This window comes from Thamnophis elegans, chromosome 7 (assembly GCF_009769535.1).
Source record: "Thamnophis elegans isolate rThaEle1 chromosome 7, rThaEle1.pri, whole genome shotgun sequence".
NCBI lineage: Eukaryota > Metazoa > Chordata > Lepidosauria > Squamata > Colubridae > Thamnophis > Thamnophis elegans.
In genome coordinates, this window is record NC_045547.1 from 58,394,950 (window position 1) to 58,414,770 (window position 19,821).

Below are 19,821 nucleotides of genomic sequence, written 5' to 3' on the forward strand. Positions count from 1 at the left end.
GCCATTGACCCAATGGATCAAGCGTTGCCCACTATGTTTATAAATATTGCCTATAATTTATGTTTATTTAATTTGAAATTCTTAATAACACAACAGATATTACACAGGCATTTCTTCATGAGGCAAATTAAACTTTGTAATAATATTTTTATGAGGTTATGAATTTTAAATTTTATTGAGTATATAAATTGATATTTTAATTGAACATGGAATATTGATTTACTGTCTCTATCAAAAGATATACAAATTCAATTTTCATGTAGAAGTTTGAAATATCTTCCAGATGTCACCCTGATGTTGCAGCAATTTGGGAAGAAAAAGAGAAAAAACCCATCCTGTTTTCAACATGCATGAGCTTAAATAGCTAGGTAGAGCCCAGAAAGACAATCTTTGTATAAACAGAATTTACACAAGGAATTTATATTTGCCCCATCTTTCTCCTGTAGTTGGTAATATCATTGAAAAGAAGAGGAAGGGGGCTTTCTTCCAGTACTTTTAGGTTACGAACCAGATTATTATGCTGCACAACTCTATGCTTGTTTAAAGTAAAGAGGAAATGCAAATGTATGAGGAAATAATTTAGATAGGTTTCATGGGGGAATATTAAGCAACTTTAAATTTTAAACAGGAACCCTACTTCCTCAAAACACACTACATTTTGTAGCATACTCTGAATACAGATTTGCAAAAAATATAATAAATCAGCAGGTACCCTGAATTTCCACATTTGGATGACTAAGAAATAGAGTGTTAAAGGAAGATGAGAAAGTTGCACAAAATCTGGAACTGTCTGTCTTAACGGTTTTCATTGTAAAACATGTTGACAGAATATCTTTAAATAATATGCTAAATAAAAACAAGGAACTGAGGTAGTAAGAAATTACATAACTGAGTTTCTATTGCAAAGAGCTGAAAGCAAAAGTAGGATTCCCCTATTTTCAACCTAAAACCAAACATTCAGATCTTCCTTTAGACTTAATAGATCTTCCTCCCAAACCCGGGTGGGGGGGGAGGGAGGGGACACACTGTATATGAATGATCCTTACTTCAATTTCAGAAACATGTCAAATATGTACCTTAAGACTCCAGAAATAGTTTTGATTTTAAATCTTGCTGATATAAAACAATTAGAGACTTCAGATGTTAGTCCCAAGTATGCTTAACTCAAATGTAAAACCAGTGAGATTCTTACAGATAAGTAACATATTCTTAAATAACTCTGGAATATACTTAAAGATAACAAATACTTGATAGTAAGTTTTGTCAGGAAATTTAAGGAATGTTGGCAATCATGATCATGTGTTTGCAGGAATGTTGGAATGGCCACAATGTTATGAATAAAACTGGTCTGGACATCATGAAGTTTCAATTCTTCAGGAGTAACAGATCCCCCAAATTCTTATGCATTCTTTCAGTTAGCAGTTTTTCGATATCTTGATTCAAAAATTGTTGTGGTAGACTAATTTGAAGGTAGAAACACAAGTGTTTTAGTAACGTAGAGTTAGATATTGCAGTGAGGTGCTCCTATCCTGGTTCTTCATTCATTTATATGTGAGGGAGGAAGAGTCCACCCACTTTCCTACAATATTCTTTAAGATGAAAAAATTAGAGAAAGAAACAAACTGAATATGCAACTAAGAAAAAAAGGGAAAGATAACTTACTTTAATTATAGTATCTACTTATTAATTATCACTAGTTTATTAATAAATATACTTATAATAGGAATAGTACAATATTATTTTAAATTATCAACATTTCTGTCAAAGTTATGTGTATTTCTGTATTGCAAGAATTGTAAATACTAATCTAAGCATTGCTATTGCCTTATAAAGGCATGAACTTGATGGATGGTTTTGCTTTTGACTAAATTGATTTCCGTTGTGGTCATAAACATGAAGAAGTTAAGAAGAGCGTCTCTCATTTCTTATCTCTTCTATGAATCTCTAATATTCTTGTTTAAATTGTAATATGCATATTTGTATTGTAGTTCACATTTGTAGTATTTTTTCAAAGTTTTATTAAAGTTTTTTATAGATAAATACAAATATAAAAAAGTAAAAAAAGGTAAAAAGTGCAAAGACTAAAGAGAAAGAAACAGGTAGTGACTTACAGCTTTTTTCAGTGCAGTTACAAGAAAAGTTGTAAATACAATCTTTTTACATTTCTAATTATTTCACACTATTTCATAAAACATAGTCAATTTAGGCAAAAGCGAAAATCAAAATTTCATTTCGAGAATTAAGTCCAGAAGTGGTTTTCAAGTGGAAAAAAAGCCTAAACAAATTCTCTTTAATTTAGACAATCAATTGATATCTCCACCAGGTCCATCACCTTTAGCATCCATTCTTCCATTGTGGGAACTAATATTTTTCTTTCTCTGTGCATACAATTTTTTTGCTGCAGTCAACATTTAAAATAACTTTCAAACGCTTTGTCTAGCAGACCTAAAAAGAAGACTTCTGGCTTTAACTTTATATTTAAATAATTTTCTGAATTCTGAATTAAAGCCTTGTCCCAGTATTTCTTTCCTTTTGACCAGATGATAAATAGTGCCGTCTTTACAATTGTAAAAAGCTTGATCTCTTGTTTAACAGTAATATGTTATTGTCTAGTGTATTACATTTGGTAGAATTAAAGAATTTAAAAGTTGTATTAAAAGTTATGCACATTAGCAGTTTACTGAAAGTATTGGAAAAGTTAACCCACATTATTGTATTGTTGTTTTGTGTTCATTTGACAAAGCCTTTCATTACAAAGAAACAACTGCTTTAGGTAGTATAATTGGGAGGCAGCTTATAATATGAGTCATGTTAGTTTTAGAAGTAAAAGTAAGCCGCCCATCTTGCAGTTGCAGTCCTAACAAAAATCCCACCTTTGAAGTTACTGTTAGTAATGTATTGGAAATAAATATTGTTCTGAGATATTTCAGGCAGTTCATTCCTGAAAGATTATTATTTTCTCACCTCCCACAGTATTATGTCTAAATTGTGCTATGGCTGCTATGGTTTTTTGTGTTTAAGTTAATAGCCAAACTTCTATAACAATTGCATAGTAGAATTAAGGTATACATACATTTCTTCCTGAAAAATAAATCCAGTTCTTTTAATACACTTCAGTTTTTTGAAACACTATTCTTGTTTCCTTACAAATTTGGTTGAAAAATACCATTTGTTTTAATTTAGGTGGCATAGCAGCAAATTCATCATCCATGCTCCACCAGGAGAATTCAATGAAGTTTTTAACGGTGAGCATGCCATATGTTAATTTTCATTTCAGATAGCCTATATACAGTGCAGCATCCCTTTTTTGAAATACAAGTGTCCTGTTTCAGATTTTGGCCATCTCAAATTTGAAGCATCATGGTTAGAGTCCAAAGCTGCTGTTCCAAACTTCCTGGATGCTTGAAATGCTCATAGATTTTCCTATTACTGAAATTGATGTACCGTATTTTTCACACTATAAGATGCTCCGAACCATAAAACTAGCTTTTGAGCAGGCAAACAAGAAAAAAAAATTGCCTCTGGCTCCCAGCAATATGCCTCCTTGCAGCAAACAACTTGGTCAGTTTCAGAACAGCCTGATTTAGCACGAGCAGCTGATTGATGATTGGATTGACCTCCAATCAGCTGTTCCAGGTTGCGTCGATCGCTACCACCTCGATCGCTACCACCACCTTTCGCTACCTCCACACACCCCATTTTCGGCTTCCATGTGTTCCATTTTGACCCATTCCATTACCGCCACCGTGACTGCTGCTACCGCCAATCAGCAGCAATAGGCAGCAGCAATCCCTGTCCCCTGGAACGGGCCAAAAATGGGACACAAGGAGGCCGAAAATGGGGCTTGCAGAGGCGATGGGCAGTGGCAATCGCCACAGCCTGGAACAACTGATTGGTGGTATTCTGGCAGGCTGATATAACTGCCAATCAGCTGTTCATGCTAAATCAGACTATGCTGAAGCTGGCCAGGCTGTTTGCTTTTTGCCGCAAGGAGGCAAATTGCTGGAAGGCAGAAGCTGAAAGGTGGGGCTTTGGCAACATTCACTCTATAAGAAGCAGAGATATTTCCATGCACTTTTTTGGAGGTGGGTGGGTTTCATCTTATAGACCGGTAATTCTTTGGCATATTTGATATTATCTTATGCCAAAATGAAGATTTGATTTTGTCCAGCATGAACCAGGTCTTTCAATCTGAAATAGTTTAAATTAGAAGCATTTGTACACATCTGCTTTTGAGTTACATTTATGTATGCGTGATTAACAATTTTAAAATATGTATTACTGTTAGGTATAAAAAGAAAGTATATTGAATATAAGCTTAAAGTTATGATGTTAAAATATTCTATTTAAAATACAGTATAATTACCGGTAAGTCCTCCCCCATGTCATGTTCTTTGTTACAGTGGAGGACTAAGCTGTGGAATTGACAATTGGTTTAAGCCTAATTAAGAGATCTGCATACTTCCCTTTTATGAAGAGTTTGAGAGGGTTTGAGAAAATGATATAAAATTAGACATTTAAAAAAAATAACTTACAAAATGATTAGCCATGACAGTTGCTGAAGAGGTGTTAACAAGTAGAGTAGACTTCATATAATTTCTAGAGACACCAATTGTCTTTAAATTGAAACTGGCAATAATCAAGCTATAAGCATTTAAAATGGTACCAGTCTTGAGAAAGACAACCTCAGAGTGATTCTCTTGCCTCAAATCCTATGCTTGCCTGAGGGCTTTTACTCATTATTTTGTCCCCATTTTTTTCTTCCTGTGAAACGTATGAATTAAAGAAACACCAGTTACAAGAAGCGTCATTGAAGTGAAACTGCTGTTTAAACCTTGAAACATTTTAATTCTTTAGTTCCTAGCTGCATAATGAACATAATGCCATTGTAAGCTACTGTGTGATACATTCTGTTTGTTTATATAAGTGCAGGTTCTGACAGTTTACAATAAATATTGAACTCTATTATGTGCATATTGAAATGTAAGGATGAATTTTGAATGAATTTCTAAATTTGAGTTTATATAAATGCTTGTTATATTTTTATGAGTTTGTTAAGCTTTTTAATATTCTACTTATTATTACATTATATACCGATGTGTTCATTTTTTGGCCAGAATTGCAAAGTTATGTCCAGTTAAATATACAATAGATCCCCCAGAAAATGTAACTGCTATTTCCTGTGAAACTTCCAAGAAGTATATTTCATCCATATAAATAGCTGGTACCAAATATTTAGCATTAAAAACCTTTAGTTTGGTTGGCATGCATTTGAGATGTATATTTTTTATTAGCAGATATTTTTCTGACTGGGTTTATATCCACTATATTCACCAAATACTAATGCTCAGTATTTTTCAGATGTTCGTTTGCTACTTAATAATGATAATCTTCTCAGGGAAGGAGCAGCACAGTAAGTATTAAACCCTTTATATAATACATATCTTTCATTGCATTAAGAAAGCATGACACTACTGAAAATTTATATTGGTAGGTAGGCAGGGAAGAGGATATATTTTCATTGCCTTCAAAATTGTAGTTGCTGAATTAAAATAAATTTGAAATTAAATTTTTTAAAAATAAATTACATTAAATTTTTAACTCCAGTTTGTTGAACAGTCTAGTCAGTCTTATGTATAAGCGAAGTAGGAATGTGAAACTTAGTCAGTACAACTTTTTGCATCCAACCAAACCAGTTATTTTGTTGGATTCAAAAGAAATAGGAAAATACAGACAGATTATGCATCCCTGCTAGCACGTCACTTGTGTAAACCAATACATGACTTATTATACACTGCTAAAAACAGCATAGTTCCTTTACTTATCCCATTCACGCAACATGTTAATTAAAGACAAGTCACAATCCTTTGGGCACCATGGACCGGTTCTGTGGGGAGAGGTTTTTCCACAGAGCAGAGGGTAAGGTCTTGTGTGCTGTCTGCATCCCTTGGATGGATCTTCATTTGTTTGCATGGCCCGGTTTTTGACCCCAAATCTAGAGGATATAGTGATTAGAAATACATATTTGTTTTAGTACTTACTTTAATATGTAGCAAAAAATTTGTCTGATGTCTCTTGTCTTTCTAGTGCATTTGCACAGTATAATTTGGACCAGTTTACTCCAGCTAAAATAGAAGGCTATGATGAACAGGTATCTTTGAAAATATTTAAGTTTGAAAATTATTATTATTTAACATCTGATGGGAATATGACAGAAAAGAAGTAAGCATATATGAACAATGCACATAATTATATACAAGAATTCTACGTGGGTGTGGCAATGATCTCATAACTGGATGTTGAATTCAGCTATCCAGGTGATCATCTCTAGGGTTCCTTCATGTAGATCATCTAGGGAACCAAAGAACGTACGTTGTGGGCAATTTTGCACAATACGTTTAATTGTTTGCATATCAACATCACAATCGCAACAAAGGGACTCTTTTATCCCCACTTCTTCCAGTATCACACCTAATTCTGTACAATTTTATCCAAACAATGTGAGGCAGGTCAAAACCAGGTGGCTTGGTAGAGGTTAGACCCTAATAAAGTACCTTGGACCACTACTCTCTCCAGACATTAAACTGGGTAGATGTTAAGCAAGTAGAATGTTAGCCAATCATATAATTGATTTAATCATCTATTTCTTTTAGGGGAAAAGCTCTATGAAAATAAATACTAATTGATATTATGAGTTATTTTAATTTTCTATTCAAACTTCATATTCTTTATATGCGATGGATTTTGCACTTAAAATTGTTAATGTACACTATGATATCAGATGTGTATAAAAAGTACTGTCTATATTAATTAAAAGAAGTAGAAATATTAACTTAGAAATGCCCCTTTTATAACTTTTTTGTAGGTATTAATAACAGAGCATGGTGACTTAGGCAATGGAAAATTTTTGATCCAAAAAATAAGATTGCTTTTAAATTTGATCATTTACGAAAGGAGGCTACAGATCCAAAGCCTCACGATGTTGAAAATGCAATTGAGTCATGGCGAAACTCCATAGAAACAGCAATGAGAGCATATGTGAAGGAACACTATCCAAATGGTGCCTGCACAGTAAGTATCAGGATCTGAAAAATGCTTGGATTAAAACTATTATTTAGATTGCATCATTTAACTGTCAAAATATATGTACAGAAAGATTGGTGCACTTGCTCTGCTTTTGTGTCTTTCTCTGTATGGCCTGTCCACTGATTTTGTTACATACATACCAGCCACCTTATCCATGCCCTTTCCAGTAAATTTACATTACTATTTAGAACCACAATTGAATTAAAATTTCTGGTTCTAAGCAAGGCATTTGAGTAATGCCCCATGCCTTTTTTTGGTCACGGTTTTTAGACAAATCACTGCAGGTCTTAAGTAAATCATTTGGTTATTAAGTGAATCTGGTTTCCCCCGTTGATTTTGCTTGTTGGAAGTCAGCTGGGAAAATTACAAATGGTGACCACATGACCCCGAACTGTAGAACACTCATAAATACATGCCAAGCACCCAAATTTTGACCATGGGATGCTACAGCAGTCATAAGTGTGAAAACTGGTCATAAATCACTTTTTCAGTGCTTTTATAGTCACTAATTGAATGGTTAAGTTAATGAATACCTGTATTGTCTCCCTTTAACTGCCATGTATCACCATCTTTTATTCACTATCTTATCTCAGTATGTAGAGAATGTTTTCTACATCCCTTATAGGTAAAAAATATACAAAGAATTCAGCAGAATGAGGCTAAGAGCTTTCTGTTTCCACAACTATTCTGTTTCCACAGTGTTTGATTCTTGAGTAAGGCTATATACAAAATATGAGCATATTAGTACCCTATATCTACCAATAACTAGTATTTAAAGGTACATTGGGTTCACTGATGGAGATAATATGTAACCATAATCAATAACAAGTAGATGCATTTAGTCCTAATAGTAACAATGATTTTTACCCATATAAATATTTCATCATCATGCCAAATCATAATGAGTAAAATCTAAAGTTATATTATTGCACCCTGTAATAGATGAATTCAGCCAGGTGAATATACTGTATTTTTCAGAGTATAAGACATACCTTTTTACCCCCCCCCCAAAAGGGTGAAAATCTGGTGCGTCATACTCTGAATGTAGCCCCGCCCACCTGGTCCGCACATCAGATTTTCAGGTGGTTCCAGGCAGCGGGGATCCTCACTTTCACATGGAGCCTGATTCCCGAAGTGGCCCAGGGAATTGCACTGAAAGCCTTTTGAAGGCCCTCTCAGGAGCAGTTTAATGCTTGCCGCCCCTCTGATACTGCCGAGCCTCCTTCCACCGCAGACGCGCCTTATCTTTTCCGCTGGCCAGATCCGCCACCTGAAACGTGAGGCTCATGGAGGAAAGAGCGTTCAGGTGACAGCGCCTTCGGTACACACCATTTTTGGATTTGGGGAGGGGATTCGCCGCCTGAAAATGCTTTCCTCCATGATCCACTCATAAGAAAGCTGCGCTTGGAAACTGCCAAAAACCACCGTTCGAAAAGCACGACTTTCTTTCCAAGTTACTTAGAGGCTTTTGTATATGCCACCCTCCTCCTCCTCCTCCTGCAAATGAAAGGTGCCTCAGAGACGCTAGATTTCTTAGGATGCTAGATTGGGAAGTTAAAAACCTTGAATGGGGTACAATCAAGCTTGATTCAAAGGCTTTGGCTTTGGATCACTGTGCTGCCACCCAAAATGCTGTTACAGCGATCTCTGCAGAGTCCACTTCACCTGCCCCTTCTCGGGCAGTTTCAGGCGGCAGAGATCACAGTAACAGCATTTTGGAGTGGCAGCAAAGCGATCTCAGGAGCTTGATTGTATCCCATTTCAGGTTTTTAACTTCCCAATCTGTTCCTCTTCTCTTCCTCCACCTCCAATCTGCCCAGATCTGTCATGCAGCAAAGAGATATGGTAGCTGGGAGCCTGGTACCTGCTTTTCCACCGAGACTAAGGAAGCGGGGTTGCGAAGAGGGCTGTGAACAAGCCCGGTTGCTCAAGGAGGCAGCCTTGCTAGGTCGTCTTCTTTGGGGCTCAGGGACCACCACGAGGAACCATTAATCCAAATGAAAGGGATCCCCAACCCCTCCTTGCCCAATGGGCCGTTCCCGGTCGAGCGCAGCAGCAGCAATTCAGCAGCCCCCTGTCTCTTTCTCTCCTCACTGAAGAGAAGAAGCGAGCCGACTGCTGCTCCTTGGACCCAGCAGCTCTGCATGGTCGCCGGTCAGAGGGAAGGGGAAAAAATAAAGTGCAGAGAGATATGTTTAGTCCTGCCCTGCCCTGGGGAGGGGGTAGAGAAAAGCGGATTTGAGATCGATAAAAGCCTTACCCTTTAGGATGATGGAGCCTCCATACATCACGTTTTTGCCCTCCCCGGCCCCCAGAAGCACTTTGCAGGCCTCCCAAACTTTCTGCATGCTTCAGTTTTCAGAGGATTTGGGAGCTCTGCAGAGTGCTCCGGGGGGGGGGGGGCAGGGAGGACAAAAATATTGGTGTGTCTTATATTCCGGTGCGCCTTATACTCTGAAAATACGGTAAATGAATTTGTGAAATTCAGTTTAAGCTACAATTTGCCAGGAAGTTCATGGGAAAAGTGCTTTCTTTTGTTTTTCATTACAGCATAAGAAAAGAAGTATTCTTATTTTATCAGAAGCAATATTTCTGCGAATTAAATGAAATTCTTCTATTTCCAAATTTGTTGTTTAGCATGTTATTATTTATTAGCCAATATTATTTTAGGTTATTCAGTATTTTGATGGATCCCTAAATGTACTGTATATTAGCAATATGTTTTTAATGAAAACTAATGTCCTTGTCTGAAGGTGTTTTTATGATACAAATTAAAGTTTGAAAGTTAACATTTCCTCCATTTGTGATTAAGGTATATGGAAAAACTATTGATGGACATCAAACAATTATTGTTTGCATTGAAAGTCATCAGTTTCAAGCAAAGAACTTTTGGTATGTATATACTACTTTATTTAGAAATAGATTTCAAAGGAAGTTTTATTAGCGTTTTGATTTCATCATGTTTAATTTTAAAATATACGTTTTATCTTGGGTAATATCAATTGTTATATATTTCAGTTGTGACACACTAGTCTCCCTCTCTGAGTCTCCTAAATGTATCTCACAAAACATGCTGTAAATATTCTTCAGTTCTCCAGAGCAAGTTTAGGAGACTTGGCAGAGGCTTCAGTGAGAGATCAATATATTAAATTGGTCCGTGATTTTGAGCTATATTGCATAAACACTTGTTAATTTGAAAAGGTTATGCCTAATATACAGGTGTGCGTGTGTGTTGAAATTTTTACTTTTACTACTTTTAAATACAGTATAAAGAGTTGAAGATTGGGAAAGCCTTTGAAGAGCCAAAGCAGAACTCCTTGAAATATGTCTTTAAAAAAAAAAAAAGCATTTTGTAGTGATAATTTTCAAGACATAGTTCTCTCCTTTCCCCCCACCTTCCCTCCCTCCTCTGTTTCCTTTTGAATTTGTGTTTTCTTTTTAAAGGAATGGTCGTTGGCGATCAGAATGGAAATTCACAATAACGCCTTCAACCACCCAGGTAGCAGGTATCTTAAAATTCAGGTATGGTTATCCCAATTTTCCAAAATAAACTCAATAGCTTAATAATATCCCATGCAAATCTCAAAACATAATTTACGTATATTTTTAAAGATCATTTTGCATTTTTCTGTTGGGAAAATGTACAGGTAGTCCTTCACTTATGACTACAATTGAGCCCCAATTTTCTGTTGCTAAGTGTCACATTTGTTAAGTGACTTTTGCCTGATTTTACGACCTTTCATGCCTTAATTATTAAATGAATCACTGCAGTTAGTAACCTGATTGTTAAGCAAATCTGGCTTCCCCATTGACTTTGCTTGTCAGGAGGTCCCAAAAAGGGATCTTATGATCCTGGGACACTGCAACTGTCATAAATATGAACCAGTTGCCAAGCATCTGAATTTTGATCACTTGATCATGGAGGGATGCTGCAAAGGTTGTAACTGAAAAGTCACTTTTTCAGTACTACCGCATTTCCCCGAAAATACGACCTGTCCTGAAACTAACGCCTTGCCATTTTTTGCGTGGGCAAAATATAAGCCCACCCCCGAAAATAAGCCCCCTGGATAACCACCACCCCTCAGGCCAGGCAGAGCACTGCTCACCGACCTAGCGGTATCCCGAAGGCACCAAGCTGCGGGGGGCAAAGTGTTCATGTTGCTTGCCGCCTTCGGGATACCGCTAGGTTGGGGAGTGGCGTTCTGCCTGGCCGGAGGGGGGTTGCCGGGCAGTTGTTCCCTTGCAAGTGACCTCCCGAAGAGCCAGGCATAGCCTCAGGGGCGAAGCAGCCATGACAATGCTCACAAGCAGCTGCCCGGCAAACCCTCTCCAGCCGGGCAGAGCGCTATTCACTAACCTAGGAGGTATCCCTAAGGTGCCAAGGCACATGGCGCTCTGCCTGCCCCCCAGCTCCCGCCGCTTGGCACATTAGGCATACCTATGCTCTTTCATCAAAACAAAGTAAAAATACACAGCCAGTGTAGTACTTTATAATGATTAATGTCTACTGCAAAGAGACATTTCTTCAAGTCCGTTCTTGCACACAAAACATCTTGCTGTGCAGTTTTGGTCCACTTTCTCTCCATCCAATTTACTTCACAGGGTTATATTTGTGGAAAACTGAAAAGAATATTAAATATACCACTTTGAAATCTTAAAGGTTTATATTAAACGATAAAAATAAGATCTGAACAATATAAGTAAATTTAAATCTACAAGTGGTACGGGGTTGTTTTATTAGATTTAAAAGTATTTGAATCTTTGACATTTGAATCATATCTCAATCAAGATTATTTCTTACCATATTTTTCAGAGTATAAGACGCACTGGAGTATAAGACGCACCAATATTTTGTAGAAGCAAATATTTTAAAAAAAGTTTTTGCACTCTGCAAACTTCCCAAAACTGGCTCATTTTTCGTGAAAATGCCCCGCCTTTTTTTTTTTTTTTTCAAAAAAAAGGCATGAATAGCCTTTAGGGGGCTTGCAGAGTGCTCCTGGGGGTGCCCCCCCAAAAACGAGCAAAAAACAATACATTTTTCGCAAAAATGGGCCCATTTTTTTGTCAGAAAAATTGCATGGATAGCCTTTAGGAAGCTTATAGAGTGCTGCTGGAGGCTGGGTGGCAAAGAACGGTCCATTTTTCACTCATTTCTGCCCTCCCCAGCCCCCAGGAGCTCTTTGAAAGCCTTCTAAAAGCTATGTGCAGCCATTTTGGTGAAGGGGTGGGGTTTCGGGAGGCAAAAAAATGCTGTATTCAGTGTATAAGACACCCAGATTTTCAGCCTCTTTTTGGGGGGGGGGGGAAGATGCGTCTTATACTCCGAAAAATACGATATTTTGGAAGGCAAAAAATATCACTAATATATGCTGCTGCTTCTGTTTGTAATTATTTTACTGTGAACTTTCTATATGTAGGTTCATTATTATGAAGATGGAAATGTTCAACTAGTGAGTCATAAAGACATACAAGATTCTCTAACAGTGACTGTAAGTATCTTTTCCTGTGCATTAGTATAAGAACATTACATATTTTTCATATTACATATTTAACAGTTAGCATGCTAATAAAAATGAACATACAAGTAGCAATAAGCAACCTGTCCCACCTTTAGGTAATATTCCTGATGTGTGTATGTGTGGCACATGATAACGTATCACAAGGTCATTACATTACATGTAACTGATGTTGATGTATAAGTATGAAAATTACATTTTCACATGCAAGTAACTTTTTCGTCATTGTGACTTGGCAGAATTACATGTATGTTCCCTTTGAAGGAACATTTACATATAAGTGGAAAAAGTACTTAGATCTCTTTCTACAATTGACTTTATTAACAGAAATTGACAAGAGTAACACTTTGATCTACAAAGCTGATAGGTTTTATTTTCTGAATCATTAGTACAAACATTATTTGTAAGTAAAATTCATTGTAATGAACTATTTGAGACTTCTTTTAATATAGAAGTTTCCAAATTCATATTCTATTTCATTTTGAAAGTATATTTTATTCAATAAAAGTATTTTTTATAAACAGCTGCTGTTTCAGAAATAAAAATAGAAATTTTACCTGTGGATATCTGGCTCCTAGCTGCTGAAAGTATGAAACAATTTAAACAGAAGAAGAATTGAAGCTTTTCATGTTAACTTTATTTTTAGGCAAAGCTAAGCAATACATTTTTATTAATTTTACTGGAAGTAAATTTTACTTCCATCAATTAAATCATCTGACTATAAATGAACAGTGTTTTATTTGCTCTGGACAGATAGCTATAAGAAAAAGAGGAAGTTAGTGAAATCTATACCTTTTGGAGAATTAATTTTAGGAGTCATAATTGCCTCTGTGTTTTATGTGTGTGTGTCTTCAAGTAAGTGTTGATTCCTGATAACTGCTTGCTTAGGAAGTTTTCAGAAGTGCTTTGATACTGCCTGCTTTCTAGAGCTGAAAAGAAAGTGATAGGGTCAAGGTCGCCCAGCTCGTTTTGTGACTATGGTGGAACTAGAACTCACAGTCTTCCAGTTTTTATCCTGTTATTTTACCCATTAAACTGTAATACGTGTGTGTGCACTGTGCACACTGTGCACAATTATTAGACAAATTTATTTTGAAGGATTAATTTTATTTTTGAACAACTACAATGCTCTCTAGTCAGTCCAAATATTAATAAACCTCAAACCTTGAATATTTAAGAAAGTAAAAGTGAGCTTTTGGCTTTCTTAGAAGAATATCTATCTATGCACAATTATTGGGCAACTATTAATGTGCAGAATTATTGGGCAACTAAATGAAAAATGAAAATTTGCCCATCTCACTTGTTTATTTGCATCTGTGAGAATAATAAACAAACTCAATATACAAATAAACACTTCTGGCTGCAAAAAAAATAAAAATAAAATCTGACCGATATAGCCACCCTTCTTTTCAATAACAGTCATAAGCCTTCCATTTATGGAGTCTGTCACTTTCTTCTTCTGTTGATCATCATCTTTTGTGCAGCAGCAAGGACAGCCTCCCAGACACTGTTCAGAGAGGTGTACCGTTTTCCTTCACCATAATCTGCCATTTAAGAAGGGCCTACAAGTTTTCAATAGGATTCAGATGAGGAAGGGGCCATATGATTATTATTTCATCTTTAAAGCCTTTACTGGACCAGCCACACAGTGGAGTACTTTGATGCATGTGGAGCATTGTCCTGCATAAAAATCATGGTGGTCTTGAAAGATGCAAACTTTTTCCTGTACTACTGCTTGACGAAAGTGTATTCTAAAAACTGGCAGTAGGTTTGGGAGTTGATTTTGAGTCCCATCTTCAACCCAAAAATATCCAACTAGCTCATATTTAATAATACCAGTCCATACCAGTACCCCACCTCCACCTTGCTGGCCTCTGAGTCAAATCTGGTCTGTCAAGAGTCACTCTCATCTCATCAGTCTGTTGAAAAATCTGTCTTCAGATATTTCTTTGCTCAATCTTGCTTCTTTCATCTTATGCGTCTTGTTCATTGGTGGTTGAGTTTCAACCTTCCTTATCTTGGCTATGTCTGTGAGCACTGAACACCTTGTGCTTCTGGGCACTCCAGGTAGGTTCCAGAATATGACAGCACTGGAAGATAATGAGTTCTTGACAGCTTCATGTTTGATTCTTTGGCGGTTAATGGGCATCTTTTTTTCTCAACACGTTTCTTGTGACTCTCTTAACTATTTGCAATAAAACATTTAATGGTCATGCCCCAATATCTTAGCAATTTCAAAAATTGCTGCATCCCTCTGAAAGACTTTTTTATAATTTTTGATTTTTCGAAGTCAGTTAAATATCTTTTTTGGCCCATTTTACCTGAGGAAAAGAAGCTGCCAAATAATTATGCATACCTTGATAATAGGGTGTTAATTTCCTTAGACCAAACCCACATTACACAAATACACATCACCTGATATGCTTATATCCACTAAGCATTCAAGTTTATACAGCCTGGAGGAGGAAATATGCATAAAAATGATGATATGGTCAAAATACTTATTTGCCTAATAACTGCAATGTGTGTGTGTGTGTGTACACATACATATACACATACATTTATCCAAAGTTATGTAGTCTCTTCACAATATAAGCATAACATTAAAAATAAAGTCAATAAAAACACTACAATTAATAATTTAATTATAAACCTGGCAGCCTATTTCCTATCCCCCAAAAGTTTTCCAAAAACAATTCAATATTGTCTAACTTTCTGGATCATCAAGGCCTTAAGGAGATAAAAGACATGGACTTTCAGGAGCCTTTCCTCTTAGGAATTAAGGGCATTAATTCCTCTTAAAAGAGGCTAAAGTCACCCAAGGACAAAGCCATATACAGTTTATGTGGTAAAACCAGTACGTAGAATTGTACTTGGAAGCCAAATCAAGATTTACAGCAAAACTATTATATGCCTGTGGTAAGTCTTATCCACCAGTACCAAGCAATAGCATTTCATACCAGTTAGTTTGTTTAAAGCAGCAGTCCCCAACCATGGCAGCTTGGCCTGGCTGAGGTGAGGGAAACTGGGCTGCATGAGAGTGGGCTGGCACACATGCATGCACGTGTACAATACACACAATGTGTGTAGCTCAACTTTCACAAGTTGAGCTGTGCATGTGTGCACACCAGCCCACAGCTTGCGTGGCCTGGGTCCAAATAAGGTACAGGCCAGGGAGTTGGGAAGCCCCGATGTAAAGGCACTCCATGTAAAATGCATTGCAATCAGATAATCCACTCATTCAGTGCCCATTCAAAGTGATAATGGCAATGGATAAGGGGACTTAGAACCATTCCTCATAGTTGCGACTGTCACAATGTCCCTATGGTAATGTAATCATGATTCAGGTACCTGGCAATTGGCTCACAATTACAACTGTTGGGTCATGTGATTACCATCTGCAACCTTCACTGCCAGCCTCCAACAAAGATAATCACATAACCATGGACATTGCAGCCACGTGAGATTCACATAACAGTGGCTTCTGGAACTTCCAAAACTACTGCCATAAGTTGGCGCATTACCTTGTTGCTGGTTCCAATTACCATTGTTAAGTGGGGATAACCTGGAGGTCTATATTGTGATAAAGTTTGTTGAATGGGTAACAATATTATTTTGTGGCTTTTCTGCATCTCATATCATCCTCTAGATGTAATACTGATATGTGTCATAGTTTAAACAAAATATCTACATTCTCTGCAATTTGTGTACTGTATTTGAAATCATATTTGATCTTAATACTGATAGTTAACTATTTATGGTAGCTTTAGTTCAGAAATGTTTTCCTTTTTTATAGAATGAAACCCAAACAGCAAAGGAATTTGTGAAGATTGTAGAGGCTGCAGAAAATGAATACCAGGTATCATGGTATTTTATAAGACTACTACATATAGTCTCAGCTATTGTTCTGAATCTTACTGGGCAAATGTTATGTTTTTCCTTTTATATTATATGTTCAAAATAAGACAAAACTGTTAAATTCAAGATGATTGCAATACATAAAATAAAATTTATCAACTATATACTTAATGATAGAAAAGTATAAAAACAATGTGCAACAATTCAGGATGTGATCACAGAGAGATAACATTTGGCAGGTCACTTATTTGCAGTAACAGCTATTGTGGAACACTATTTCATCAGTATGGTAACAGACTATTTAGTCCAAAATCCAATCTCCTATAACTTGCTTGATTCTCTTTTCTCCACTGTTACATGATACAATTGATTTAATCTTGAGTTCTTAATTTGAACAGATGCTGGGAAAGGAATATATCATCTTGTAAAAGCATTCTTGATACTTAAAATTACAAATTACAATAAATTATATTTATAATTATAAGATATAAAACATGTTTTTCCCCAGTGAGTTAAAATACAGAGGTACTGTATTTAACTCTATTATTGTTAAAATATACTAAGGTTTGATTTATATAATATTTCTATTTAATCTTAGACTATCGAGTTTATCGAATAAAGATATGGAAAAAAGTTTTGGAACATAATGATAAAGTATACAGTTGGAAATGTGTTGCTTTATATCAACAAATTGTGCATTGTTTAAGAAATGTTTTCCTTTTTGTTACAGACTGCTATCAGTGAAAATTATCAAACAATGTCGGACACTACTTTCAAGGCTTTGCGCCGACAACTGCCAGTTACTCGCACAAAGATTGACTGGAACAAGATACTGAGCTACAAGATTGGGAAGGAAATGCAAAATGCTTAAAATGAATGTGGCAAATATAATAATTTTTTCTTCTGTACAAAATAAAGTTATTGCAAAGGTATTCAAAATTGTGATGTATCACCTTGGCCATTTGCCATTGAAATAACTGTAAGTAGTTTGGTTAGAACTCAAGGCTTAGGTAACTTACTCTTTTTATTTGTCCATTTGTTTCTCCTTTACAAAGTTATAAAAAAAATCAGTGTAGCTGAAATGTTGAGAGCTTCTGATATATTTAGATTTTTATAATGATATGCCTATAGTTTTCAGTTAAATTAAACAGTTTGAAAAAAAATATTTTTGCATAAAATTATTCCATATTGCTTTGCTTTCATGCAAAAGGCAGCTTACAACACAATTCCTTTGAAAATATTTTTTTTCTGGACAACATGGATTTTAACCATGTATACTGCAGAAATATTCTGCCCCTCCACTGTTTGAAAGCTGGAGAAAAGCATTTCTATATCCAATCCTATTTAGTTATTTAAATAGCTTGATGTTAACTTTTTTTTAAGCCAAGATCTAATTTTAAGAAGTTGAAATTAAACATTAGTGCTTATGTTCAAAATGCATTTAATGTTCCATTTGACAGCACCTCAGATGAGTTGGGATTTTATCAGTCATCAAGTTATTTTATCATGCAGCCATAATTGTATTATAGCAAGGCATATTGTTATATATATGTAATCCTATACTCATTGTGTGTCTGTCAGTTTTTTCTTCAATTGAAATGTACTAAAAATCAGTGTGAATTAAACATGCAAATTTTCTATTTAGTTATGATTATCATTTCAAATATATATCTTTCAACAAGTTTAAGAAGGAATCAACTTATTGAACATAAAAAAAACAGAAGCCTATAATAAAATAATGAAGGCAGAGATAAGGAGGGAAATAGATATGTGTGTGGGGGAGTTTCAATGGAGGCAGTCCCTTCTTTCAAAAATGGCTTGGATCTAGGTGGCAGTCACATGATGTTTTATTTAATGACCAACACTTAGCAACAAAATTGCCAGTCACAATTAGAGTTGTGGACCTTGTAAACTGATTCAAGCTTATAATATTGATGGAGAAAATTAAAAGTTTCCATTTCATATTTACAATTACAGAAGTAAATTAATGAAATAAAGGAAAGGATGAGAAAATTTAATAAATCACAGTATAATGATGAGATAATGCAAGCAAAGATAATTGCTTCACTTCATAATTATTTCAGTTCTGCTTTTTTATTTTAATTATCAGAAGACTATCAAAATCATTTCTTCATAGGCTGCCATTTTTTTTTTCAGAATATCAGTTCCTTTTTTCCAACTTACATTGCATATATGTTTTTGGGACTACTTAGGAAGCAGAACAGAAGTAAGATGCTGCAATAATAGGATTTGCTGGGCACTCTCTTCATGATCCAGGCACATTTCTGTATGAAACGGTTACAATGTATAGTTTTATTTCCATACCACATTAGGTACAAGGTGAAATTCTAGCAAGAGATTAGATTTAAGTGTATGATTCCTAGTAAACTATATTTTCTAATTATTACATAACATCCCTCAAATGTTGATATATATTGTATAGTTTTGCAGATTTGGTAAAATAAAAAGAATAAAAATAGTTGGTAGAGGATGGCTTCTATATTAGGTTCAATAAATCTACTTATTGATTATTGATCATACATGTAAGACTTAATTAGATCTAATTACATTTTTTGATGATACTATAGCCACTCGTACCAAAAGTTAATTGACCTCAAATTTCGATGGGAACTGTACAGATACTGTGAGAAATCTTAGTTCTTCAGTGCGAATGTCAGTTATATAAGGAGAGGAGGCCGGTACTCCCATTATGAAAATCCTTAACTAAATAGTTCAGTGAAATCTCCAAAGCAAATTAAAGCAGGAAGTTGTATTTGGAAAATGCATGGTATTCTTTTTTGTACAATTCTATTTTACAGACAATATTTCACATTTATCATTAGAATTGTAATAATGAAATTTCCTAAAATAAAGATATAAATTATCCTATTGTATTATCCTTAAAATATTTTGTTAATATGTAAAATTTCAAGTTTCAAAAGTAGATGATGTTCAATATATCTATCCTGAGATAAAAAAAAACCAACATGCGCACAATGTCTGTCCAGTAAATTTATAATTTATTTGCCAGGTGGGGATAGAATGCTGCTTGCTTTTTCTTTTGTTTCCATAGGTGTGTTGAAAAATCAACAGGTGTTACATGATGGATAATGCCATTTCTCCTCCTCTTCTTAAAAATATCCTTAGTAGGATTTAATTATTTTTAAAAGCATATTAATGCTTTAGCTACTATTTAATTACTATTGCCACTGCAATAGTGGGTAAATAGTAAATATCACACAATAAAGTAAATAATTTATTGTGTGATAAAGTAAAAATGGTAATGCTTTTCCCATACAGTCATGCCTTAACCAAGTGTTTTCCTAGGTTACTATGCAGAATGTGGTGGTCATCAGCCTGA

At 35.4% G+C, this 19,821-nt stretch overlaps 1 protein-coding gene across 1 annotated transcript; it reads left to right on the forward strand.

The window, feature by feature from the left end:
* The first annotated feature begins 1,061 nt into the window (after nt 1–1,061).
* CAPZA2 (capping actin protein of muscle Z-line subunit alpha 2) lies at nt 1,062–19,349 on the forward strand. The gene is given in 11 exon segments (XM_032221842.1): nt 1,062–1,153; nt 3,184–3,245; nt 5,362–5,413; nt 6,088–6,151; nt 6,866–6,905; nt 6,908–7,071; nt 9,899–9,978; nt 10,531–10,588; nt 12,504–12,575; nt 16,399–16,461; nt 17,191–19,349. Coding segments are annotated over 11 exon segments (888 nt in total). The 3' UTR covers nt 17,332–19,349.
* Nucleotides 19,350–19,821: the final 472 nt, after the last annotated feature.